General features: G+C 38.1%; 1 protein-coding gene across 2 annotated transcripts in view; it reads left to right on the forward strand.

Annotated features, from left to right (window-relative positions):
* The window catches only part of FZD3 (frizzled class receptor 3), a 93,626-nt gene continuing 67,114 nt past the window's right edge, over window positions 1-26,512 (forward strand). The window contains exons 1-2 of one of the 2 annotated variants that reach the window (XM_027087886.1): window positions 1-126; window positions 9,632-10,160. In XM_027087886.1, coding sequence (XP_026943687.1) covers window positions 9,972-10,160 — 189 coding nt within the window. In that variant the 5' untranslated portion in view covers window positions 1-126; window positions 9,632-9,971. The remainder of the gene's footprint in view (window positions 127-9,631; window positions 10,161-26,512) is intronic. The other variant, XM_027087885.1, reaches the window with a different exon arrangement.

A 26,512-nucleotide genomic window follows, 5' to 3' on the forward strand; every position in this document is an offset into this window, starting at 1 on the left:
GCGAAAGCTCGCGGTCGCTTTGAGGCGCGCGCTGGCGGTCCTCCTTCGCTACGTTTACCTGAGGGACCCGCGCCCACCCACGGCCGGCGCCGCAGCCCCCCTAGGAGCCCGGCCCCGAGGTGTGAGGTGAGTCCCGGAGCGTGCGGCTCCCCCGTCCGGCTCAGCGGGAGGAGGGCTTGGGGAGTGTGGGGACTGAGGAGGTGCTGCCGCGGCTGCCCGCTCCTCTGTCTAACCCTATGCCGAGGAGCCACCAGCAGCCCCGGCAGCTCCTCCTCAGGGATCGTTATTCTCGTCGCGGCCGAAACAAAAGCCTTGGGTGCCGGGCTGTGGCGGGGTGTCTCGGAGCTTCTCGGGGTGGGCGGCGGGCCGGCGGGGCGCGGGGGAGCGGGGTTTGGGGCTGGGGGTTGAGGCGGACAGATGTCCGCGGACAGGATTAACCCTCGCGGTCCCGAGCTCGCGCCGGACAACCTGTGCGAGTGTGGCCCGCGTTCCCTCCGCGCCGACCCCGGCCCAGCCCTTCGCTTCGGTGGGCGCCGCGGGGGCGTGTGGCGCTCCGGGGCCGCCCGGGGCGTGGTGGAGGGCGCGGCCGCCGGCGGGGAGGACAATGCACCGAGGGCTGCGCGTCGGGGCGCGGCGGTCCGCCCGAGACCCGCGTCGAGGCTTCCCCGGGCCCGGGCGGTGTCTCAGCATCTGACCGGCCTCCTGTTTCCAGTCCTAAAAGTTGTTCCCTCCCCGCCCTCCAGTCAGTTCGCAAAGTCTGCTGCTCCCTCCTCGAGGCTTCCCCCGCTGCCCGCTTTGATGCTCCGTGTGTTTGCCCTGGGGTACCGCGGGGCAGTTCATCCATAGCCTCTGAAATAAAGCTGCTGTTAAAATATTTCAAGACGTTTTAGCAGCTTCCTAGAGGCTTTTGAAGAGTTAGGTGCCTCCTCAATAAGAGAAAGAAAGACGGCTGCTTCTTTTTTTTTCTTTTCTTTCTGTTTTCCTTTTTTTTTTTAGAACAAAAGCACATGCCACTAATTCAGGCATAGGAGTCAACTTAAAGTTGCAAAATATCTGCTGTAGGAAGGAGGTCCGGTTTTTGGCCCATAATTAAAATGAAAATTTGAATTTTGGTTCCCTTCTAAATTTAAAAGGATGGAGCAGCAGAGCAGACTAGCAGCTATGGAAGTGGATAACTGCTATATAAAAACAGCCAAACAAGATCTTATTTTATAGAAGTAGTTCTCATAGACCTGTCATGTTTATTTACAGGAATTGGGTTACTTGGCAAAGCCAGTACCGCAAGAACAAGGAAACAAAGACCTGACATTGGGGATGTTACCTCCCTCTTCAGCCTTCTTTTAGCCTTTAGCGGTGTGCTGACAGTCAAAAGAATAGATAAATCAGTAGTTATGTTATTAAGAAGCGTTTACTCCTCAAGATAATGCTTTCCATCCGTACTTTTAAGCAAATCAATACCATCTTTTTCCTCCAGGAAAAAAAAAAAAAAGCATTTGCTTGAACTACCTACCAAACCACAGCATAGAGGTAATAAGACAGGAAAGTGGTGTAAAAGCTTAAGGGGGCAGGCTTGCAAGGATAGAGCTGAAGATAAAAGATAATTGAGATGCAGCCCTTCTCTTACCGGGTTGCCTTTTATTTCGTGCAATAACATGTTCTTCCTCTACCCCCCAAGGGCTTTGAAACTATCAGGAAAATAAGAAGGTGATTAGTAAAGCCTACCATCCTACCTTCTCTTTCCTCCTACTTTTTTTTTTTCTCATCCACTAATATTCTCTACCTCCACATCTCTCTTGAATCTACCACAGTGTCCCATTAATAAAAGAAGAAAGGACCGTAGGCTCTTTCATTCCTTTTTTCATCTTAGCTACTATATTCCTCTGAGCTTTATTCTGTGCTTTGAACATTTAGGTGGCTTTTTCTTGGGAGTCCTATAATTGAGATATTTGAAATAGGGAGGGTTGAGGGGAATATAATAGTAAAGTGCACATTCTTTCTTTGTATAGTACAATGTGAAAGCTTCATCATTGGGCAAAGAGAGGGGAGTTTTTAACTCACAATAAGTCCTCTGTTTCCCACTTGACAGGAAAAAAATGTCTCTCCCCAACTTAAATTTCATATTTGTTAGTAAAACTATGAGATTTTATACTGAAAACTTATTCTGAGCATATTAGTTTGTTGGTGTTAGGCTGCTATTGACTTTATTTTCTTTAAGAGACAGGTGGTAGGAAACAGTTCTTACCACATCTTTACCTTCTTTTGCAGGGGAGAGCAGTGTTGGCCTCAGGTTTGTTTTTTTTTAACCCCTAAAACTCTAGAATTAGGGCTGCTTAAAGCTGCAGCTGCCCACGTAAAGAGCAACAGTGCAAATGAAAAGCAAGACTTTGAAATATGTTCGAGAGATTGTTCAGTGTAGGTTTGCGAAAAGATGTGTAGCAGGGTCTTGAGGAAAGAAATGAAGGTTTTTAATAGTGGCATTTCCATAAGGCTAGGGATAAATGTTTGAAGAGTAACAACTCTTCATTGGCTAGGAAGCAATTTTAACTGACTATTGCATCAAAAATGATGGATCTCTCTTTGAATTCCAATTTGTTACACTGAGAACTAGCGACAGTTTTGGTGGATCCAAGGAATGCACTGCAAATGAAGGTTGAGATAAATATAACTAGGCTAGTCGGCTTAAAAAAAAAATCCTGGTCCCCAAATTTTATCTCACTGAACTAATTTTATAGTCAAAGCATACAACCATGCTAAAGGGAAAAAAACAAAAATCAGGGGCTTGATATTAGACCATTTTCTGAACAAATTTTAATTGAAAAGGGAAGCCAAGGCTGGAATGTCACCTGATTTTTGTTTTTTTAGTCCAGAATATGGCTATCTTTTAACTTTCCAGTTTTGTTTTTAGATTCATTTTAAAAGATCTTCTGCTTTCTCTAGTCTTAAAAGTAATGTATAATTTGTAAAATGGACTGGATTTTGATGCCTACCATTCATTTAAATTTTGAACTTAGATGTATTTGTTTTTCCTGTGTTTGTTTTTCTTTCTAAGCCATATCACTCAGCACACTGGAAGATTAGATTATCCATTGTAATCAGTAGATGACAAGATGAACTTTAAAAATTACAGAGATGAAGTAGGAAGGAGATACTCTGAGATTAATAGGAATCTGCGACCTATGAATTAAATATGGAGCTGCATAAATTTTCTTTTTGCCACCAGGAAACAGTATTTCTAGAATGAATTTATTTTTTAAGTAATAAGATATGGAAAACAAAAGGCCAAAAACCACATGGGTTTTAGGAAAAGGAACCTAACACTTAGAGCAGTGAGTATGCTCTGAATGTATATTTTGCTCTCCAACAAGACCGTAATTTACTTGAGAGAAGAAACTCTTTAGAGGTAGTCATTGCTAATCCTTGTAATGCATTCTTGGAAAACTCCTCCGAAAAAAGACAAGGAATGTTTCTCCTGTTCCCATTGTAGCCACCGTGTTTGAGGCAACCTTTAGATGGTATTTCTGAATTGGAAATGCAAAATGTTATCTACATTTATAGAGTGTCAAGAAAATTAAATCTAAACTGAGAATGATGAACCAGATCACTTTCTGTACAGAAAGTGTGAATTGGAATAGAATTGCTGAACATAATCTTTTGTCGCAGGACCCTCTTGACAAGCCCTCAGGGCCCACTGTTGTCATTGTTTCTTCTGGGATTCCGCCTGCTTTCCTCTTCACAGTTGCCATCTCCTGCTTTTCCCACTTGAGTTCTTTGGGTCTGGCTTTGTAGCCAGCCTGGGAAGACAGTCTTCCAAGACTGCATCCCCTTTATTGCTGTTCTTCAGGACAAATACTCAGCTTATTTTAAGGGCTTTTACTTTCTGTCATCAAAAGAAAACTGGTAAATTGGGTAATACCAGATTCCTGATGTTACACATTGATAAAAATTAAAGTGTATGTTTAAATGTATCTATTCCTTTTTGTTTTGTGATGAAATGATAATCAAGTAGCTTAATCTGAAATCAGTTTTCCATGTTATATTGCTCTGTAGAGAAGTGAATGTGCCTCTTTTCTCAGGGTTAGGGCATGAACAACTGTTGCCATATTGCTCACTTTTTACTGGGCCCTGCCTCCTGAGGCTGTTCACTCCAGTTATGTTAATCCAGCAGTTCCCTTTATTCAGCGGAGATTCTGCAGATTCTTATAGTAAAAAAATATAATATCAGTAAGAATGCCAGAAGGACTTTAAACCTTTATTTAATGAGTTGCTATATTTTGGCAGTATCTCTTGGGGTCCCGAATCTTCTCTGTGTCCTGCTGTCTAGAACTTCAACTTACAGCTTTTCCAAGGATGATTCTACCTTAGGAAAAATGACTGTTGCTACCCATACTCACATGATCTTGATTAGAAGCAGATATTTCATTATGTTATTTAAAAGCAGTGTAGAATACATATCAAAATTTTTTTTAGGGCTTCCCTGGTGGCGCAGTGGTAGAGAGTCCTCCTGCCGATGCAGGGGACGCGGGTTCATGCCCCAGTCTGGGAAGATCCCACGTGCCGTGGAGTGGCTGGGCCCGTGAGCCATGGTCGCTGAGCCTGCGCGTCCGGAGCCTTTGCTCCGCAACGGGAGAGGCCACAGCAGTGAGAGGCCCGCTTACCGCAAAAAAAAAAAAAGTTTTTTTTAAAACTGTGTATAACAACATTTGATTCAGCTGATAAGTGATGTGATTTTTTTCAGTATTGAAAATCAGTTTTTGACTCATACTATGTTGATCATCAGTTTTTTGCTTTTCTTACTACTTACAGTAGGACAGTTTTTTTTTTGTTTGTTTGTTTGTTTTTTTGCGGTACGCGGGCCTCTCACTGTTGTGGCCTCTCCCGTTGCGGAGCACAGGCTCCGGATGCGCAGGCTCAGCGGCCGTGCCTCACGGGCCCAGCCGCTCCGTGGCATGTGGGATCTTCCCGGACAGGGGCACGAACCCGCGTCCCCTGCATCGGCAGGCGGACTCTCAACCACTGCGCCACCAGGGAAGCCCAGTAGGACAGTTTTGTGTCCCTTGGCTTGTTGCATAATTAGCAGCCAATAAATCAGTGATTCAGCTAGTATTCTTGTCAGCCAGTCAGCACACATTTATAGATTTAGCAGAGTTAAATTATCCCATACACAAATAATATACGACAGATTTTTAAATAAAATTTTAGCATTTATAATATTTTATTTATAATTTTTTGTTTTTGTTTTTTTGGCCACGAGGCATGCGAGATCTTAGTTCCCCAACCAGGGATGGAACCCTATGCCCCCTGCAGTGGAAGCGTGGACTCCCAACCACTGGACTGCCAGGGAATTCCCTATAATATTTTATTTTTAAACAACTGAAATAGTTTTATTCTGTTCTGTGTATGTATCTTTTTGACAGAAGTGATATATATATATATATATATATATTCTGTTTTGCAAAACATTTTTAAATTTTATTTTTTACTTATTGTTACTGTCTTACCACGTCAACGTGTACAGATCCTGCTCATCTTTTTTAGTGAGTATATCATGTATTGGTTATACCATAGTTTAACCAGTTACTTATTGGTAGACTTATAGGTTGCCTCTGGTTTTTATTTTATAAACAATGTCGCACTAACATTTTGGTTATACATCACGTGTACTTGTGTTTACTTTTTTTTTTAATTTATTTTTGGCCGCATGGGTCTTTGTTGCTGTGCGCGGGCTTTCTCTAGTTGTGGCGAGCGGGGGCTGCTCTTTGTTGCGGTGCACGGGCTTCTCATTGTGGTGGCTTCTCTTGTTGTGGAGCACAGGCTCTAGGGTGCGCAGGCTCAGTAGTTGCGGTGCACGGGCTTAGTTGCTCTGCAGCATGTGGGTTCTTCCCAGACCAGGGATCAAACCTGTGTCCCCTGCACTGGCAGGCAGATTCTTAACCACTGCGCCACCAGGGAAGTCCCTGTGTTTACTCTCTTAGAATAAATTATAGAATAGGTTTTCTGGATCAGATTGTACACATTTTAAGGGCTTTTGATGTACGTAGCTGTTTTTTTTGAAATACCAACTAGTTTACATTCCCACCAGTAGTATTTGAAAGTGGGGAATTCCCTGGCAGTCCAGAGGTTAGGCACTTTCACTACCATGGCCTGGACTCAATCCCTGGTGGGGGAACTAAGATCCCGCAAGCCACACGGCCAAAAAAAAACCTATAGTATTTGAAAGTGTTGGAATGTTGAAAATGTTCTTTTCCCTGCACCCTCTACTATACTGTGTTCTGTTATTCTTATTTTGCCTATCTGATTGGAAAAAATGTTATATATCATGTTCACATGTTTTTAGTAGTAAAGTTGAATATCTTTTCATGTGTTTGTTGGCTATTTATATTTCTTTTGTAAATTTATGTCTTTTTCCCATTTCTCTATTAAAGTATTCTTTACCTGCTTTTTAAAATATTCATTTTATGTATTACTTTTGCTAAGCACACAATTATGTACAAATATCCTATACTGTTAAATTACTCTATTTTAGGATAGAATTTCTCAAAATATGATTTATAGATCACCTGTAATAGAACCTGAGATAATCATTAGAATGCATATCATTTTCCAGAGGTTCCAATTTCTTAGACTTATGGGGGAATCTATGAATCTGCTACACATTAAGATTAGGGCACCTCTGATTTGGGGGAAATATACATTCTTTAAGATTTTTACTATTCCTATTTTTCTTTTTGTCTCACGGCATTCCACTGGTTTTTTTTCTTATTTATTTTAATAATCATAAACTACTCTTGATGTATTAAGATTATACCCCAGCCTAACATAATAATTTTACAAAAATGTTTTGATATGTGGAAATTTTTATTTTTTATTTTTTGGCTGTGTTGGGTCTTTGTTGCTGTGCGTGGGCTTTCTCTGGTTGTGGCGAGTAGGGGCTACTCTTTGTTGCAGTGCGCAGGCTTATCATTGTGGTGGCTTCTCTTGTTGCAGAGCACGGGCTCTAGGTGAATGGGTTTCAGTAGTTGCAGCATGTGGGCTCAGTAGTTGGGACACGCAGGCCCTAGAGTGCAGGCTCAGTAGTTGTGGCGCATGAGATTAGTTGCTCCATGGCATGTGGAATCTTCCCGGACCAGGGATCAAACCTGGTGTCCCCTGCATTGGCGGGCGGATTCTTAACCACTGTGCCACCAGGGATGTCCTGATACATGAAAATTTGAATGTCGTAGTACATAAAGGAAAGCACTTTTGTAAGGTGGTGGGGAGCCTTGCTTGTAAATGAGGCAAAAGGAATAATTGAGAGAAAAACAAGTAAATAGAGTAGGCAGAAGTATAAGGGGGTTTCTCATCTAGTTTCAAAAACCCAATGAGCTATTACTTAGTTTCTTCCTCAAGTTTTATGTGGTAGTCTTCTTTGAACCATATATTTGAAACCCATACTGCTTGAAAAATAGATTAGTCTAAGTGAAATTTTTGAAATTTTTATTGTTATATACATATTCAGTAGGGAGCAATGTTCCCTTTAACTTTTTTCTTTTTCTTTTTTTTTGCGGTACGCGGGCCTCTCACTGTTGTGGCCTCTCCCAATGCGGAGCACAAGCTCCGGACGCACAGGCTCAGCGGCCATAGCTCACGGGCCCAGCCGCTCTGCGGCATGTGGGATCTTCCCGGACCGGGGCACGAACCTGTGTCCCCTGCATCGGCAGGCGGACTCTCAACCACTGTGCCACCAGGGAAGCCCCCCTTTAACTTTTTTTAATTGCAAGCAGATGAACATGCTACATAAGCAGCAAATTACAAAGATGGAACTTATATGGATGTTTTAATACTGTAACCAAATAAAGCTTTCAGTGGTTGACACATTTAATGATATGCATAATTGTTACTGTGCTGCATGGTAATTAAGCTTAAATATAAATGACTGTGTTTATTATCAGTTTTCTTTAGCCAGACATCACATTTTTGGGACCAACTTGAAGGAGGAAAAAATATGGCAGGCCCAGAAGCTTTTGCAAATATTTCTGGTTTAGAGATTTCAGTATTAGAGAGATTTGATGTTTGGGGACAGGTTTGCTCGTATCTTTAGTGTTCCTAATTCTGGAGGCCACAGACTTTCCTTTTCCCGTCCACTACTCAAGACCAAATACTAGGGGGAGAAATTGGGAAGATTCAGCCATTGCTTTACTTTCTCCAAATAGTTTTTTCTGCCTAGTAATTAAAGCTTGGGATGCAGAGGTCCCAGTCATTGATAGTCAGTGGACAGAGGACAGTTCCTTCCCTGCTTAAGCCAACCCAGTTCCAGGTCTCAAGGTCTAAGCTGTCACGGGCCCTAGTATATATTTAAGTTGTCTGTTAACCCGGGTCTCTGAGAATTTCTGAACCTGTCTTTTTCATGTTTTCCCAATCTAGGCTGTCTACCGCAAACAAATATCTAATATCTATGAAACAAAATGAAATAAAAGCAAATTTAACATCATTATGAAACCAAATGAAAATATGATAGCTTAGTATATGCTTTTTTCCTGCCAGACCTGCCTTCCACTCCACATATACCCTTCCAGCCCCAAATGAGATGCATATTTTTACCCCTGGAAAAGTAGTGTCAAGTCAAAGATTCTACAACTTGGAAGAAACTATAACTGGGAATCATTCCTATTCCTGCTATAACTTTCTAGGGATGATTTCTAGTCTCTGCAACTTGGCTGTGTGTAATGAAGCATTTGTTGGTCAAATGTTTCTACATCTATGGTACTAAATTTTTGTACTGTCTAAAAGGATGAAGTAATATTGGGAAAATGTCCTGATACTACTTTTAGAATCTTCTGTTTGCCAGTTCATTATTGGTTGATAGTAGTCTTGTATCAGCTGTTATTCAGCAATAAACCTACCTAATGTTTGATGTTGCTTTACCTTTTATAGAGTACTTTTACATGTATTACTTCATAATTCACTCATAAATCATCTTTGTTAGGGAGGTGCTATTTTCAGGAAGGAAAGTTCTGAGTTCAGAGAAGTGAAGTGACTCAAAGAGCTATAAAGAGGCTTGAATCCATATCTTTCTATTTATTTATATTTTACATCTTTCACAGATACCATCTGCCAAATCATTTAATGTAAAAACTGCACTATTAATGATTAAAACACATATAATAAAATTTAAATTAAATAACTTAGGTTATAAGCGTGGCAGATATTTAAATAAAGTTTAGGACAATGGCATACAGATTTTTCAAAATGGATCAATTATGTCTTGTGACAAATGAAAAATTGCCATCATAGATGGGAAATTAAACGATATGTTATATAGGCAACTGAGGGAAGAAAATTTGCCTTTGAATGCTGTTTATGTATTATGTTAGTATATCTGTACCATAAATGATAAAGTAGGAAAACTATACTATATGAAATACCCATGTATTTTATCTATTAGGTCAGTATTATATCTCTCATCAAAGATTTTTTTTTTTTCAATTTCTCTTTCTGGTAGTTCATTGTTAGTGTATAGAAACGCAACTGATTTTTGTATACTGATTTTGTATCCTGAAACTTTACTGAGCTAATCAAAGATTTTAATATCAAGTCGATAATATTTTGAGAGGAAATGACTAATTTCTCCCATTTTTAAAAAATTTCTTTTCAGATATTTCAGTCAAGGGAAGAAATAGCTCTTCTCCTAAGATGGAATCTGTTGTTTGGGAATGTGGTTGATCAACTTGATCTGTTGGCCAAGTGGTGCCCTATGTAATAAAATGAAAAGAAGAGGCAAGATGATGTCATTTTCCCATATTGTGAAACCAAAAACAAATGCCTTTTGTGAGACCAAGTTAACAAACCTCTGACGGTGCAAAGAGTATTTCTGTCTGAAGAACTTAACAGAAAGATCGAAGAAGTACTTTCAAGCTGAGACCTGCAAGTGTACAGAGATCTAACGTACATATTGAGTAGGCCTGATCATCTGATTCTCATTCAGTCAAGGAAGCATGGCTGTGAGTTGGATCGTCTTCATTCTGTGGCCCTTGACTTTGTTTGTGAGGCATATAGGTGGGCACAGTTTGTTTTCTTGTGAACCTATTACCTTGAGGATGTGCCAAGATTTGCCTTATAATACTACCTTCATGCCTAATCTTCTGAATCATTATGACCAACAGACAGCAGCTTTAGCAATGGAGGTAAGACTTGATCTATTATTTGACATGTCGTAGAAAATGATTCTTGTATTACCCTGTTTAACCAAGCTAATGAATGTGTCTGATAGACAACAGGAAAATAATGTTGTTTTTAACTACATCTTGTATGTTAAAAAGTTATGTATTTAGGTTCAAACTCTAATGGATTGAAGATTTCATGTTTGGGGAATGTTACTCATCTTAGTTTTCAGACATTATTTTATATAGAAATTTGAAGCACTGGAACTTGGGAGATAATAGCCATTCAGAAGTTTAAAATTGTCCAAGTTATGACATGATTACATCTTTTCTGTTTTTGCTAATAAAACTTTAAAGAACAGACTATACTAATAGTACTCATAATTCAGTTACTAAATATTGAAGGGAACATGACTTTGAAAATGGGTTCTTTTGTTCAGCCTTAGGCTGGTGGTTTACAGTATCTGAATTTTCTTAAATAGTTAAAGTGATTTCCTGGTCTTACCATGCCCTTCTGCATGTGGGATCTTAGTTCCCCGACCAGGGATCAAACCCATGTCCCCTGCATTGGAAGGCGGAGTCTTAACCACTGGACCGACCAGACCACCAGGGAAGTCCCTCCCTGTAACTTTTTATTATGGAAAATTTCAGTTATATATTGATAGAAATGTATGGAGTGATATAATGAACACCATATACCCATCATCCAGCTTCAAAAGTTATCAACACATAGCTAGTCTTGTTTCATTTATGACTGCACCTGGGTTGCTTTAAAGCAAATCCACCTGGGTTGCTTTAAAGCAAATCCCAAACACCATAATTTCATCCATAAATATTTCCGTATATATCTCTATAAAGTAACGACTCTTTCAAAATATGTAAACATCGTACCTGTATCATCAAATATACAATTAATGTTTAAATTACTCTTAGAAGTTCACAGTTTATTTTATAGTTGACTTTTCAAATCAGAGTTCATGCAATGCATTCAATTGATGTCACAGTTTATAGTTTCTCCTTCCCTTACCCCTCTCCCTTTTTTCTTGTAGTATGTTTGCCCTATTTCTCATAGTTTTATTTTGCAGACTGCATCCCTGTGATGTTATTTACCATGTTCCTCTGTCTCTGTTTTTGTTTTGAAAGAATACTTCGTAGGCACGTAATGTCTGCTTGTTACTCTTTGTAATTTTAGCAGCCATCGATCATCTCTTAGGTCAATAATTTTATTAGGGGTTTGCAAAATGGTGATATTCTAGTTCTGTCATTCTTCATTTCTCAGCCAGACTACTTTATAAACAGAAACTTCTTCTTTTCGACTATTGGACTATTAAGTTACTCTTGTGTTCAGTTTTTATAAGAAAGACAGGATAAATACTTGATTGTTTTCCTTTGTTTATTAGTTTTTAGGATAATAAATTGATTCACAAGAATCTTTCAAAAGTGACTAATGAGGTCTTTTTTCTTTTTTTTCTTTTTAAGTATCATTATGAACTCATGGATTTTTACCATATTTGATGTGTTTCAGTCCATTGCAGTTATTATTTTATTAGGGCTCAAATTGTTCTGTCTTTGGTAGTGGGAGCCGCTTCAAGGTAGCTCCTAAGTGTATTTGACACTACCCTAGTGGTTTCTAATAGCTTCCTTGCTTTCTGGTATGATCTAACCTCATTTCATAAAATTCTGCCTTAGACCTTGAATTATCAGGTTTTTTAGGGAGCACTAGTTCCTTTTAGTTGGAAAGGATTTTCACGGACTGCTATCTGGGTGTTACGCTTATTGATACTAGGTTAGTCATTTTTAGGCCTTTTCATAGACAGAGCTAGGAAGTACTTTTTTTAAAAAGAAAGTACATCATGAGTTTATACTGATACTTGCAATTAAATCATATTGCAGAGTTTTTATTTAACAGTTTAAAATTTTAGTTTTGTTTTTCTCTTATACTGAAACCTTATTATATAGAGACATTATATAATTTCAGAATAATAGCAGTATTATTACTAACAATGTAATTACTGAAAGCAGTTTTAGATTTCTTTCTACTTCTTTTAGTCCTGAGGGATGTATTTCACCAAGGATGTACAGTCAAATTACTGTGTTTTAAGTTACTTAAGTACTTCTCTGTTTGGTTTAATTCAACACACAGTTCAGGTTTGTGTTTCATTTTGATTTTAAAGAATGACTTAAAATTTTTTTTTTTGCTTAAGTTTGTTTTATAATTATGTTTCAGAACTTTATATATAGGACAAGGTACAATCAGAGAAGTCTAGTTTCTGGCCCTCTCCCCTCCACCTTATTCTTTCCTTCCCTTAGGGGGTAGTCTTTTTTTAAAGTTTTTTTGTTTATCCTTCCATTAAAAATTATAAATATAATATAACAATTATATAAAATGTTTATACAGTATCTGTCTATATTTATATATTCTTTCACTTTCCTTTGATATAGTGTCATACTGTTTGTTTTCTCTACCTTGCTTTTTTCACTGAACAGTATATCCTGGATATTCCATAGTAGTGTTTATAGATATTCCTCAAAAAGATTTCTTTAATTATGGCAGAATATACATAACATAAAATTTACCATTCCAATCTTTTTTGGGTTTTTTTGGCCGCACCGTGCGGCCTGCAGGATCTTAGTTCCCTGACCAGGGATTGAACCCCTTCCCTTGGCAGTGAAAGCACAGCGTCCTAACCACTGGACCACCAGGGAATTCCCCCATCCTAACAATTTTTAAGTGTGCAGTTCAGTGGCATTAAGTACAGTTGCCTTGGTATGTCATCACACTATCCTTCTGCAGCACTTTTTCAGCTTCCAAAACTAAAATTCTGTACCCATTAAACAATAATTTCCCATTCTTCCATTCCCCAGTCCCTGGCAACCACCATTCTTTCTTTTTTTCTTTCTCTCTGGATTTGACTACTCCAGGGAACTCCCCAGTGGTCCAGTGGTTAGGACTTCGCGCTTTCACTGCTGCGAGCCCAGGTTCAGTCCCTGGTCGCAGAACTAAGATCCCACAAGCTGGGCCGCTTGGCCAAAAACAAAAAGAAATTGACTACTCCAGTACCTCATTTAAGTGGAATCATACAATATTTGTCCTTTTGTGATTGGCTTATTTCACTTAGCATAATGTCTTCAAGATTCATCCACGTTGTAGCACGTGTCAGAATTTCCTTCCTTTTTAAGGCTGAATAATATTTCATTGTATGTATATACAAAACATTTAGTTTAACCATTAATTCATCAGACAGTTGGGTTGCTTCCACTTTTTTGGCTGTTGTGAATATAGCTGCTATGAATATGGATGTATAAATATCTGTTTCTCTGCTTTAAACTTTTTCTGGGTATACACGCAGAAGTGAAATTTCAGGATAATATGATACTTCTATGTTTAATTTTTTGAGGAACCACCACAGTTTTGCATAGCAGCTGCTCCATTTTACATTTCTAGCAACAGTGCACGAGGGTTCCAATATCTCTATATCCTTACCAGTGCTAGTTATTTTCTGGGTTTTTTGTTTGTTTGTTTTGTCTTGGAATAATAGCCATTCTAATGGGTACGAGATTGTCCTCATTTTTTTTATATAAATTTATTTTATTTATTTATTTTATTTTTGGCTGCATTGGGTCTTTGTTGCTGCACACGGTCTTTCTTTAGTTGTGGCAAGCGGGGGCTACTCTTCATTGTGGTGCGCGGGCTTCTCATTGCAGTGGCTTCTCTTGTTGCAGAGCACGGGCTCTAGGTGCGTGGGCTCAGTAGTTGTGGCTCGCGGGCTCTAGAGCATAGGCTCAGTTAGTGTGGTGCATGGGCTTAGTTACTTCGTGGCATGTGGGATCTTCCCAGACCAGGAATTGAACTTGTGTCCCCTGCATTGGCAGGTGGATTCTTAACCACTGCGCCACCAGGGAAGCCCCTGTCCTCATTTTTTAAATTCAGTTCTTACTGAAGGACATTTGCTTTTGAAAGCAGAGCTTGCTGTTGATGTCCTTATTCATCTTTGTAGGGCCAGCAGCTAACATAGTGCCTAACACATAATAATTGCTAAAGAAATGTTTGAGTGAGTTAATGAACTTTATAAACTGTGTCTTCCGAAGGGGTGGTGGTAGTCATGGTTGTGGTTATAGTGCTGTACCTAAGCACTTAATCTCTTGAAGTTGTAATTGATAAATAGTGATGGGCTTTTTGGCGATGGTAATGGTAATCCTCTTACCAATACCAAAGATACCACTTTCCTGTGAACACTAATATTTTACTTTGCCCTTTTTTGGCAGGAGGTGGGGGGAGTGGAGATCAAAATGACTTGAAGCTTTCAACATTTTGTTTACACTTATAAGTGGGGTAATTAAGAAAAAAAATAAAGCAAACCAACTCTCATCTCTAGACCTCTCATGTTCTTTCTGCCTTAATAGTCTAATCTCCATCTTTGCCTGTCATATTCTAATGGTTGTACTTGATGCATTAATAAGTAGAAAAAAAAAGAGTGGATAATAAAACATTTCGTGTAGTATCATCCTGTTTTAGTTGAAGAAAAAAAAGCATGTTCATGTAGAGTAAGTGATCTGGAGAGATTTTTGCCAAGGCCAACAGTGATTGTTCCTGAATTAGCACAATTTATTTGTGTTTTCTGTGTTTTTCATTTAATGTTTGTATCAGTATTTTCTGATTTTTCTGTAAGAAACACATTGTGTTTTCAAAATAGTAAAATTAGTACAGAAACTTTATTTTTAAAAATCTCAGCTGTCCTTTTTTGTCTACCTCCCAGTTGCAGTGTCTAAGACTTGGTATTTATTAAGTGTATTTTGATTGAATGACTGAAACTTAAGGAAGAACTTGCTAAATGCCATAAATAGGTATAAAGTGCTAAGAGGATTCAAAAGAGAGAAGGATCATATGTAGAAGAGATAGCTGCAGATCATATTTGAATTAACCTTGAAAGACAGGTGGATTTTCTGTTTGTTTTTAAGAGAATAATATACCCCTTTCTACCAGTAATATTTTGTGGATAGGCTTCTTAGGAAATGAAATTTCTTTGATTATGTTTATTCTTGAAATTCATTGCTTATATCTTTAGAATATATGCATTATCCAGCAGATTTACCTCTCTTATTATCTTTTGTTTAGGTTAATATTAATAAGGTAGTTTTCCCTAAGCAAACAACAATCTAGTGAATTGGATTGAGAAGCCTATTGTGTGACAGGGAAACCAACCAGGAATTAAGAAACTTCTAAATTGAAAAATGTACACACAAGTAGTGGAGAGTTAATTGCATTTAGTTATTTCTGACTATAGGAAAAAAATAGCTTTTAAATTTTTAATTGATTTTTTTGTGTGACAAATCACTTTAAAAGAATGCCTTAAAAATACTTTTTTTTTGTTTGTGTGTTTTTTGTTTTTGCGGTACGCGGGCCTCTCACTGTTGTGGCCTCTCCCGTTGCGGAGCACAGGCTCCGGACGCGCAGGCTCGGCGGCCATGGCTCACGGGCCCCAGCCGCTCCGCGGCACGTGGGATCTTCCCGGACCGGGGCACGAACCCGTGTCCCCTGCATCGGCAGGCGGACTCTCAACCACTGCGCCACCAGGGAAGCCCCAAAAATACTTACTTTAAATTAAATTACTAAGTGTGATGGAATTTGGTTTGTGAAGTTTTATCTTTTGAGACAGACCAAAATTTACAACTGTTCATGATATTTGAAAAAAGTTTACTTTCTGAAGAAAAGTCAGATTTTATGGGCAGGGCTTCCCTGGTGGCGCAGTGGTTGAGAGTCCGCCTGCCGATGCAGGGTACGCGGGTTCGTGCCCCGGTCCGGGAAGATCCCGCGTGCCGCGGAGCGCCTGGGCCTGTGAGCCATGGCCGCTGAGCCTGCGCGTCCGGAGCCTGTGCTCCGCAACGGGAGAAGCCACAGCAGTGAGAGGCACGCGTATCGCAAAAAAAAAAAAAAAAAAAAAAATTTTATGGGCAGCTCTGGAAACTCCCATTTGACTTAAGAAGATAAATATAGGCCTGTGATAATGTCATCTTTCTGCAAACCAACGCACTGAAAGAATATTGGAAAGTATTTAATATGCTGTCGTAAGACATTTAAAAAGTAAGATTTGTAAAAGAAAAGCAGATCTGTGGGATTAAAGGTATTTTGTTGCAGACCTAGAATTTTTTTAATATGTATATATAAAGTATAATTCTTAAAGTTTTAGACCTTTTCTCATTAGGAATTTTATTATTACAAAAAGGTTTTTAAAAGGTCTTATTTTTAATCATTTAAAATTATTCTAAAAAGTTGTTTTTTAATAATTTCTCACTCTAATTTGGATCTGAAATAGAATGAATACCATTTTTGAATTTTCAATGCCATTCCACATTTGGTTTCACATTTAGTGAATTTAGTCATAATATTCCCAAACCTAGTAGGATACAGTTTCTATGGTTATCAGACCCTTTGTAGAGTGACAAAGATTGGAATTCTGATTCTCTTGAGTCAAATTTTGGCCTTTGACTCTGTCCCCTTTTCACACTCCTTGCTAAGCTTAGGCTGTTGCTATGCTTGAGGGCTTGTCAGCTAGAAGGTTCCTATGGTAACAGGAATGGAAATTTCAAAGAAGAAAGAGAATGAGAGCACAAAGGCTTGGTTGATTTGAATCTGAACAAAGAATAGAAGGTTCCATGTCTTGTACCTTCGTTGAAGAAAGCAGAAATTTAATTTTAGAAAGTTACTTTTCAGTTTGTAAACTTTGTATACCCTGGTCTTAATTTAGTGAATAAAAGTATTACTGCTTAGGGGAGTACTCAGTAAGAATCTTTTAAAAATTTAATCAGCTAAAGTTCCTTTTTTCTCCTTTATAGAGCTTTGATAGTATTCCTTATCTTAACATATTCTCAACTTTGCAGTATTCAGCCTAGCTCATTTAATTTTGATTTTGCTGAGGTTAAAAATTGTTAGGGTTAAAATCAAGGCAGTTTGCTTATTTGAAAAATATTAATTTTTTTTGTTTTTATGTAACAGCTTTATTGAGGTATAATTTGTGTACAATAAATTGCACCCATTTAAAGTGTTCAATTTGATGAGTTTTGACAGATGTATACATCCATGAAACCATCACCACTATCAAGATATAAAACATTTCCATCACCTCAAAAGCTTCCTTGTGTCCCTTTGTAGTCCACCTCCCTGAGTTGGCTCCCTGTTCCAAGCAGCCACTGATCTGCTTTCTGTCATCATGGATTAGTTTTCATTTTCTGAGTTTTATATAAATGTAATTAATATAGTATCTACTTTCTTATGTCTGGTTTCTTTCACCCAGCATAGTGATTTAGAGATTCATGCATGTTTTGTTTTGCTTTTTAAAAACACCATTCCAATTGACAATTGACTTTCTCACTTGGGAGTTGAGAATGGGAAATCAGCAGGGTTCCTCATGCCCATCAGATAGGCCTTCTGCGGCTCTATTAATTTGCAACTCTTTCCTAATCTCCTTTTAAAATGTCTTTTACTGGGTTCTGTACTCTTTTTTTTTTTTTTTTTTTTTTTGCGGTATGCGGGCCTCTCACTGTTGTGGCCTCTCCCCTTGCGGAGCACAGGCTCCGGACGCGCAGGCTCAGCGGCCATGGCTCACGGGCCCAGCCACTCCATGGCATGTGGGATCTTCCCGGACCGGGGCACGAACCCGCGTCCCCTGCATCGGCAGGCAGACTCTCAACCACTGCGCCACCAGGGAAGCCCTGTACTCTATTTTTAAATTTAATTTAATTTTTAAAAATTTTTTTTAAATTTTTGGCTGCATTGGGTCTTTGTTGCTGCATGCGGGCTTCCTTTACTTGCGGTGAGCGGGGGCTACTCTTCGTTGTGGTTCACGGGCTTCTCATTGCGGTGGCTTCTCTTTGTTGCAGAGCACGGGCTCTAGGCGCGCGGGCTTCAGTAGTTGTGGCACTGAGGCTCCATAGTTGTGACTTGTGGGCTCTAGAGCACAGGCTCAGTGGCACACGGGCTTAGTTGCTCCGCGGCATGTGGGATCTTCCCGGACCAGGGCTCGAACCCGTGTCCCCTGCATTGGCAGATGGATTCTTAACCACTGCACCACCAACGAAGTCCCTATTCTTATTTGTATGTAATAAGACCATTTTACAAAGGAAAAACATGAAATTTACAGAGATTACATAGAACACATTGGTTAAGCTCAAGGCCTCTGGGTAAGAATGCAGAGGTTTAGCTCTTGGGACTGTCTTTGTAGTTATGTGATCTTGGGCAAGCTACGTAACTTTCTGTGTCTCATTGTTTTTCACGTGTATTATAAAATGGGATGACTAATGATAGTACCTACCTTATGGGATTGTTGAGAAGATTAAAAAAGATGTGTGAGGCACTTACAACACTGCCTAGCCTATAGTAAGTGTCAGTAAATGCTAGCTGACATACAGCACAAGGTACTTACAGCTAACAAGTGGCAGAAGCATAAACTTATAGCTTTAGACTCAGTGCAAGCAGCACAAAATAGTCACTCAAGTCAATTTTATAATTCATGATGGGGCTCACAAATGAAGGTTTTACTAACATAGTAACATCACGATATTGGATTAGTTGGTATTGTATGCATTGCTGAGGACCACGCAAGTTTGAGACTCACTTAAGGCATACATATGCATATATGTGTGATGTATGTACATACATCAAAATAGTGCAGAGAGATTCTTTGTACTGTACCTAGTTTTCCCCCAGTCTTCCTATCTTATATAACTATTATGCAGTATCAAAACCTGGAAGTTAACATTGGTACAATCTATAGCCCTTATCATATTTCACCAGTTTTTACATGTAGTCATTTTTGTGTCTGTGAATGCACATGTACATGTGTGTATATTGTCTTTGCAGTTCTATCACACGTATAAATTTGTGTAGCCATCACTTTGGTTAAGATACAGAACTGTTTTAGTGCCACCGAGGAACTCCCTTGTGCTTCCTTTCTCCCTCCCCCCTTTCCTATTTCCAAGTAACCACTAATTTGTTCTCTAGCCCTATAATTTTGTCAGTTCAAGAATTTATATAAATAGAATCATACAGTATATATAATCTTTTGAGATTGGCTTTTTTTAATTTAGCATAATACCCTTGAGATCCATCCAAGTTGTTGCATGTATCAATAGTCATTGTTTTCAATTGCTTAGTAGTATTCCATTATATAGATGTTCTGCAATTTGTTTAATCATCCATTGACAGATACTGAGTTTTTTCCAGCTCTTTGCTATTACAAATAAAGCTGTTATGAACATTCCTGTACAGGTTTTTGTGCAGACATAAGTTTTCCTTTTGGGGGGAATAAATGCCCAGCAGTGTGATTGCTGGATCATATGATAAGCATATGTTTGGATTTTTAAGAAACTGCTCAGCTATTTTCCATAGCAGGTGTACCATTGTACATTCCCACCAGCAGTATATGAGAGATCTACTTTCTCAGCATTCTTACCACCATTTACTATTTTCACTATTTTTTATTCAGCTTTTATAATATGATGTGGTATCTCATGTGGTTTTAATTTGTATTTCCCTCATGTCTAATGATATTGAACATCTTTTCATATGCCATTCATATATTCTCTTTGATAAAATGTTCATGTCTTTAGTTCATTTTTCAATTGATTTGTTTTTTACTTTTGAGTTTTGAGAGTTCTTTATAAATTCTAGATACAAATCCTTTGTTTGGTATGTGGTTTGTAAATAGTTTATCCTGGTCTATAGCTTGCCTTTTCATCCTTTTAACAAGGTCTTTAGGAAAACAGAAGTCTTAAATTTTAATGAAGTTCTATTTACCAATTTCTTTTCCCTCTTACGGACTGTGATTTTGGTGTCATTTCTAAGAACTCTTCAGCCTGGGTCTGGAAGATTCTCTCTCTTTTAAGTTTTATAGCTTTATGTCTTACGTTTAAATCCATGATCAATTTTGAGTTAATTTGTGTAAAGTAAGTTTCATTTTTCTGGCTGTGAATATCCACTAGCTTTAGCACTATTTGTTGAACAGACTATCTATCCTTCCACCATTGAATTGCTTTTGCTTCTTTGTGAAAAATGAGTTGGTTATTCTTGTGTGGATTTATATCTGTGTTCTCTATTCTGTCCTGTTTTATCTTTGTGTCTGTTTTACCACCAATACCACAGTGTCTTGATTACTGTTAGCTATATAGTAAGTCTTAAAATTGGAGAGCATGATTTTTCCCACTTTCTTTTTCAAAATTGTTTCAGTTATTCTACTTCTTTTGTTTTTTAAATATAAATTTTAGAATAAGCTTGTCTTTAGTTACTAAAAGCATGCTGGCTTTTGACAGAAATTTCATTAAGTCTAAGGACCATTTGGGGGAAGATTGACACCCTTACATGTTGAGTCTCCAGTCCATGAACAGTGTTGTTATGGATTGACTTGAGTCCCCCTAATAAGCCCTAACCCCCAGTACCTCAGAATGTGACCTTGTTTGGAAATAGCGTCTGGAGTAGTGGAGTACTGAGGTACTTCTACTCCAGTATGACTGGTGTCCTTATAAAAGGGAATTTTGGACACAGGCACACATAGAGGGAAGATATGTGAAGAGGCACAGGGGGAATGCTGTGTGAAGATCGGATTTATGCTGCCACAAGCCAAGGAACTACTAGAAGCTAGGAGAGATACCTGGAACAGATCCTTCCCTAGCACCTTTAGGGGGAGCATGGCTCTGCCAACACCTTGATCTCAGACTTTTAGCTTCCAGAAATGTGAGACAATGAATTTCTGTTGTTTAAGCCACACAGTTTGTGGGACTTTGTTGCAGCAGCCCTAGCAAACCAGTATAACTGTATATCTGTCCATTTATTTGTATCTTCCTTGATTTCATCAGCATTTTATAGTTTTCAGCATACAAGCCCTATACATGTCTTGTTGGACATTTACCCAGGTGTTTCTTTTTTTAAAAATAAATGTGATTATAGGGCTTCCCTGGTGGCGCAGTGATTGAGAGTCCACCTGCTCATGCAGGCGACACGGGTTTGTGCCCCGGTCTGGGAAGATCCCATGTGCCGCGGAGCGGATGGGCCCGTGAGCCATGGCTGCTGGGCCTGCGCGTCCGGAGCCTGTGCTCCGCAGCGGGAGAGGCCACAACAGTGAGAGGCCCGCGTACTGAAAAAAAAATAATAATAAATAAATAAATAAATAAATAAATGTGATTATAAATATATTGTTTTAACTTAGTTTCTACATGCTCATTATATATAAAAATGCAATTGTATATAGAAATACAATTTTTTGGTATGTTTTTCTTGTATTCTGCAACCTTGTTGAACTTATTAATTCTAGGACGAATACTTTTTTCTTTAAACTAATTTAAAAGTGTTTTTTGAGATTCCTTGAGATATTCTGTGTAGATAGTAATGTCATCTGCAATAGGGACATTTTTCTTTTTCCAATCTCTACACTTTTTATTTCCTTTTCTTGTTTTTGTTTTTTTTTATATATTTATTTTTGGCTGTGTTGGGTCTTCGTTTCTGTGCGAGGGCTTTCTCTAGTTGTGGCATGCGGGGGCCAGTCTTCATCGCGGTGCGCGGGCCTCTGACTATCGCGGCCTCTCTTGTTGAGGAGCACAGGCTCCAGACGCGCAGGCTCAGTAGTCGTGGCTCACGGGCCTAGTTGCTCCGTGGCACGTGGGATCTTCCCAAACCAGGGCTCGAACCCATGTCCCCAGCATTAGCAGGCAGACTCTCAACCACTGCGCCACCAGGGAAGCCCCTCCTTTTCTTGTTTTATTGTGCTGATAGGACTTCCAGTACTATGCTGAGTAAGAGTGGTGAGAGCAGGCATTCTTCCCTTGTTTCCAATCTTAAAGGTAGGAATCCAGTGTTTCACCACAAAGTATGATGTTAACTGTAGGGTTTTTGTATATGTACTTTATCAAGTTGAGGCAGTTACTTTCTGTATGTACTTTGCTGGAAACTTTTGAAAATCATGAATGCTTTTTCTGCATCATTTGGTATGATCATGTGATTTTTTTCTTTGTTACTAGCCTGTTGATTTGGTAGATTACATTGATTGATTTTTGAATATGGAACCAGCTTTGGATTTCTGGAACAAACCCTACTAGGTTGTGGTATATAATGCTTTTAATATATTTTTGGACTTGATTTGCTACTATTTTGTTAAGGATTTTTGCATTTTGTTCACTGGGGGTATTGATCTGTAGTTTTCTTCCTTTGTATTATCTTTGGCTTTAATATTAAGTAATCCTGACTTCATAGAATTTGTTGGGTTTAGTTCTCTGCTATTTTCTGGAAGAGATTGTGTAGAATTAGTATTCTTTTAAAATTGTTAGTTAGATTTTACCAGTGAAACCATCTGGCCTGGATATCTTTTTTAGGAGGTTTTAAAATACAGATTCAATTTCTTGAATAGTTAGAAGACTATTCAGATTATCAGTTTCATCTTGGGTGAGTTTTGGTAGTCTGGCTTCTGAGGAATTGGTCCACTTCATCTAGTTTACGTGCATAGAGTTGTTTGTAATATTCCTTATTGTATTTTTAATGTCGGCAGTCTCTAGTGATATCCTCTTTCATTCTTGATATTGGTAAGTTGTGTTCCTTTCTCTCATTCTTTTTTTAATCATTGTTACTAGAAGCCTATCAATTTTACAGATATTTTCAAAGAACCAGCTCTTGGGTTGAGTGATTTTTTTTTTTTTTTCCTATTGCCCTTCTTTGTTTTCAGTGTCATTGATTTCTATTCTTTATTATTTCCTTCCCTTTGCTTTTGGTTTATTTTGCTCTTTTTGGTTATTATGAATAATGCTACTCTGATATGAACATTCATATACAAATTTTTGCTTGAACATGATTTTAAATTATTTTGGATATATTCCTAGGAGTGGAATTGCTGGATCATGTGGTAATTTTATGTTTAACTTCTTGAGGAGTCACCAAACTGTTTTCTCTAGTGGTTGCCTTATTTTACATTCCCATCAGCAAATGTATGGGGGTTCTGATTTCTTACCAACACTTGTTATTTTCTGTTTTTTAGATGGGGTTGTGGGTGTGATGTTGTATCTCATTGTGGTTTTGATTTGCGTTTCCTAATGACTAATGACATTGATCATCTTTTCATGTGCTTATTTGGTCATTGCATGACTCCTTTGGAGAAATGTTTGTTCAGGTGTTTTTGCCCATCTAAAAAATTGGGGTTTTTTTTTTGAGTTACAGGAATTCTTTATGTATTCTGGTTACTAGACCCTTATCAGATATATGATTTGCAAATATTTTTCACTGTGTGGATTGTCTTGTTCACTCTGCTTCTGATAGTGTCCTTTAATACACAAGAGCTTTTACTTTTGATGAAGTCCAATTTATTTTTTCTTTTGTGCTTGTGTTTTTGGTGTTTAAGAAACCATTGACAAAGCCAGGGTCATGAAGATTTACCCTTATGCTTTCTTCTACAGGTTTCATAGATTTTGCTCTTGCATTTAGGCCTTTGATCCATTTTGAGTTAATTTGGATGTGATGTGAGGCAATCAGCCAATTTTATTCTTATGCATGTGAATACTCAGTTGTCTCAGCACCATTTGTTGAAGAGACTATTGGTACCTTTAGGTACCAGGTGGTCTTGGTACCTTTGTGAAAATTAATTGACACACATTTGAAGGTTTATTTCTGTATTCCCAGTTGTATTCCATTGGTCTGTATGTCTAGCATTATGCTGGTACCATACTGTTTTGGTTGCTATATCTTTGTAATAAGTTTTAAAGTGGGAACGTTTTGTTCTTTATTTTCAAGGTTGTTTTGACTGTTCGGAGTTTCTTGCATTCCGTATGAATTTCAGGATCCGCTTCTCCATTTTGGCAAAAAAAGGCCATTGGGAGTTTTGAAGGGACTACATTGAATCTGTAGATCAGTTTATGGAGTATTGCCATTTTAACAACATTAAGTCTTCCAATCCATGAATATGGGAAGTTTTTATGTTTATTAGGTCTTCTTTGATTTCTTTCAACAGTATTTTGTAGTTTTCTGTTTTGCATCACATTGGTTAAATTTATTCCTAAGTACTTATTCTTTTTAATGCTCTTATAAATGGAATTGTTTTTTAATTTCCTCTTCTTTTGGCTTTTTTTGAAGTTTATTTTTAATGTATTTACTACAGTTATATTTCTATCAACTGTAGAAATACAGTTGATTTTTTTTTTCTATATTGACTTTGTATCCAGTGACTCTAAATTTATTTATTTGATGGTTTATAGATTACTTTAGATTTTCTTTGTAACAACCATGTTTTGTTAGTCTGGTTCAATTAGGAGACAGAACCACTCAGTGATTTAAACAAGGGAAGTGTAATATGAATAATTAATAAACTATTAAAGAAGAATAATTATAAGATATATAGAGAGCTCTACAGGGTTCTCTAGGGCTGAGGGACAATCTTAGAAGGGGCCCCCACCCCAAGGCTAAGACCTTAGTTGTACAGGATATAGTTACAGCTCACTAGGTAGCAGAGAACATCACAGGGTTGCTTGGGCCAGAGCTGGTCCACAGTTACCAGGCAAGCAGGACGCAACCCTTCAGGGCATAGGCAACTATTGGGTAAATAGAGAGAGTCAGGGCACTGCTGCAGGCAGGAGGCCTTGAGCCTACAGTGTCTATTTTGGGAGGGCTACAGGAAGGTGTTTACTAGGCTGGGCTGGGACTGTGAGGTTGATGAAGGATCATTCTAGGCACATGGGCATAGATTTCCTCACATTTACACTGCTGACTATGCAGCAGCCCCAACCAACAAGAGAAGCCCCCTTCATCCTGCAGTATTTCTCCAACACTCTATTGAGACAGTTTAAAATCATGTTCAATGTAAAGAAGAAATGATGAAAGGAATCCCATCCATTATCACAGAGCATGTGTTGAAGGGTGAGTTTGGAACAGAGATACAAATTTGGTAACTGGAGCACATGTCATCTGTGTATAATGACAGTTTCTTTCCAGTTCATATACCTTTTATTTCTTCTTTCTTTCTTTCTTTTTTTTTTTCCCTGACAAAGCAAGAGACTTTATTAGGAAGGGGCTCCTGGGTGGAGAACAGCAGGGTAAGGGAACCCAGAAGAACTGCTCTCTGTATTTCTTTCCTTCTAATCCTTTACCTTTTATTTCTTCTTGATGCTCTAGCGAGGACTTCCAATACAGTGTTTAATAGGTGATAACAGGTACTTTTGCCTCATCTTTGATCTCAGGGGACGCTTTCAGTCATTTACTACAAGGTATGAGGTTTGCTATGGTTTGATGTATATGCTTTCTATAGGATTGAGGAAATTCCCTTCTTAGTCTGTTAAGAGTTTTCATAATAAATGGGTGTTGGATTTCATCAAATGCTTTTATTGCCTCTGTTGAATAGATTGTGTGATTTCCTGCCCTTTTTCTGTGAATGCCATTAATTGCATTAACTGATTTTTCAAATGTTAACCAGCATTGTATCCTTGGAACAAAACTTTATTTGGTGTGATATATTATTCTTTTTTATATTGTTCTGGATTAATTTACTAATTTGGGATATGATTTTTACATCTATGGTCATGAAATGTGATTTTCCTTTCTTATATAGTCCCTGTTGGGTTTTGTTATAAAAATTATGCTGGTTTTGTGAGTTGAGAAAGTTTCCTTTTTTGGGGAAGAGTTTGTATATGATTGCTGTAACTTTTTCCTTAAACGTTTGATAAATTTTTTCTAGTGAAACCATCTTGGCTTGGAGTTTTTTTGGGGGGATAGTTTCTAATGGTGGCTTAAATTTCTTCATAAATGTTGATAGAAAACTAGATTTTATATTTCTTCTTTTATGATTTTTGGTAAATTGTGATCTTTTTCCAAGGAATTAGTTCATGTCATCCTAACATGTCGAATTTATTATTTATAGTATCCTCATTATATTTGTAGTAATTTTCTGTCCTTCATTCCTGATATTGGTAGTTTGTGGGTTTTTTCCTCTTTTACTAATTATTGCCTTTTTTCTACTTTCTCTAGGTTTGATTGGCCATTCTTTTTCCAGCTTCTTGAGATGGAGCTTACCATTGGTTGTTTTTCAGGCTTTCTTATTTTCTGACATATGCATATCAGGTTATAAATTTCCTCTGAGTATAGCTTTTGCTGACATTTTACTTATTGTCTTTACTACTTAATTCTAAATGTAGATTATACATATATATAAACATTAAAATGTAATATATATAATTATATACAATTTAAATTTCAATTATGATTTCCTTTGTTGATTATGAGTTATTTAGAAGTTTTTTTGTCTAATTTCCAAACAGCCAAACAGTTGGGTATTTTCTAGGGTTCTTTTTGTAATTGATATCTACCTTAATTCCATTTTAGTCATAGAACAGTCTGAATGGTTTTAGTACTAAGAAGT

Source organism: Aethalodelphis obliquidens, unplaced genomic scaffold (assembly GCF_003676395.1).
Source record: "Aethalodelphis obliquidens isolate GAN/ISIS:26980383/991018 unplaced genomic scaffold, ASM367639v1 scaffold61, whole genome shotgun sequence".
In the NCBI taxonomy this organism is placed as follows: domain Eukaryota; kingdom Metazoa; phylum Chordata; class Mammalia; order Artiodactyla; family Delphinidae; genus Aethalodelphis; species Aethalodelphis obliquidens.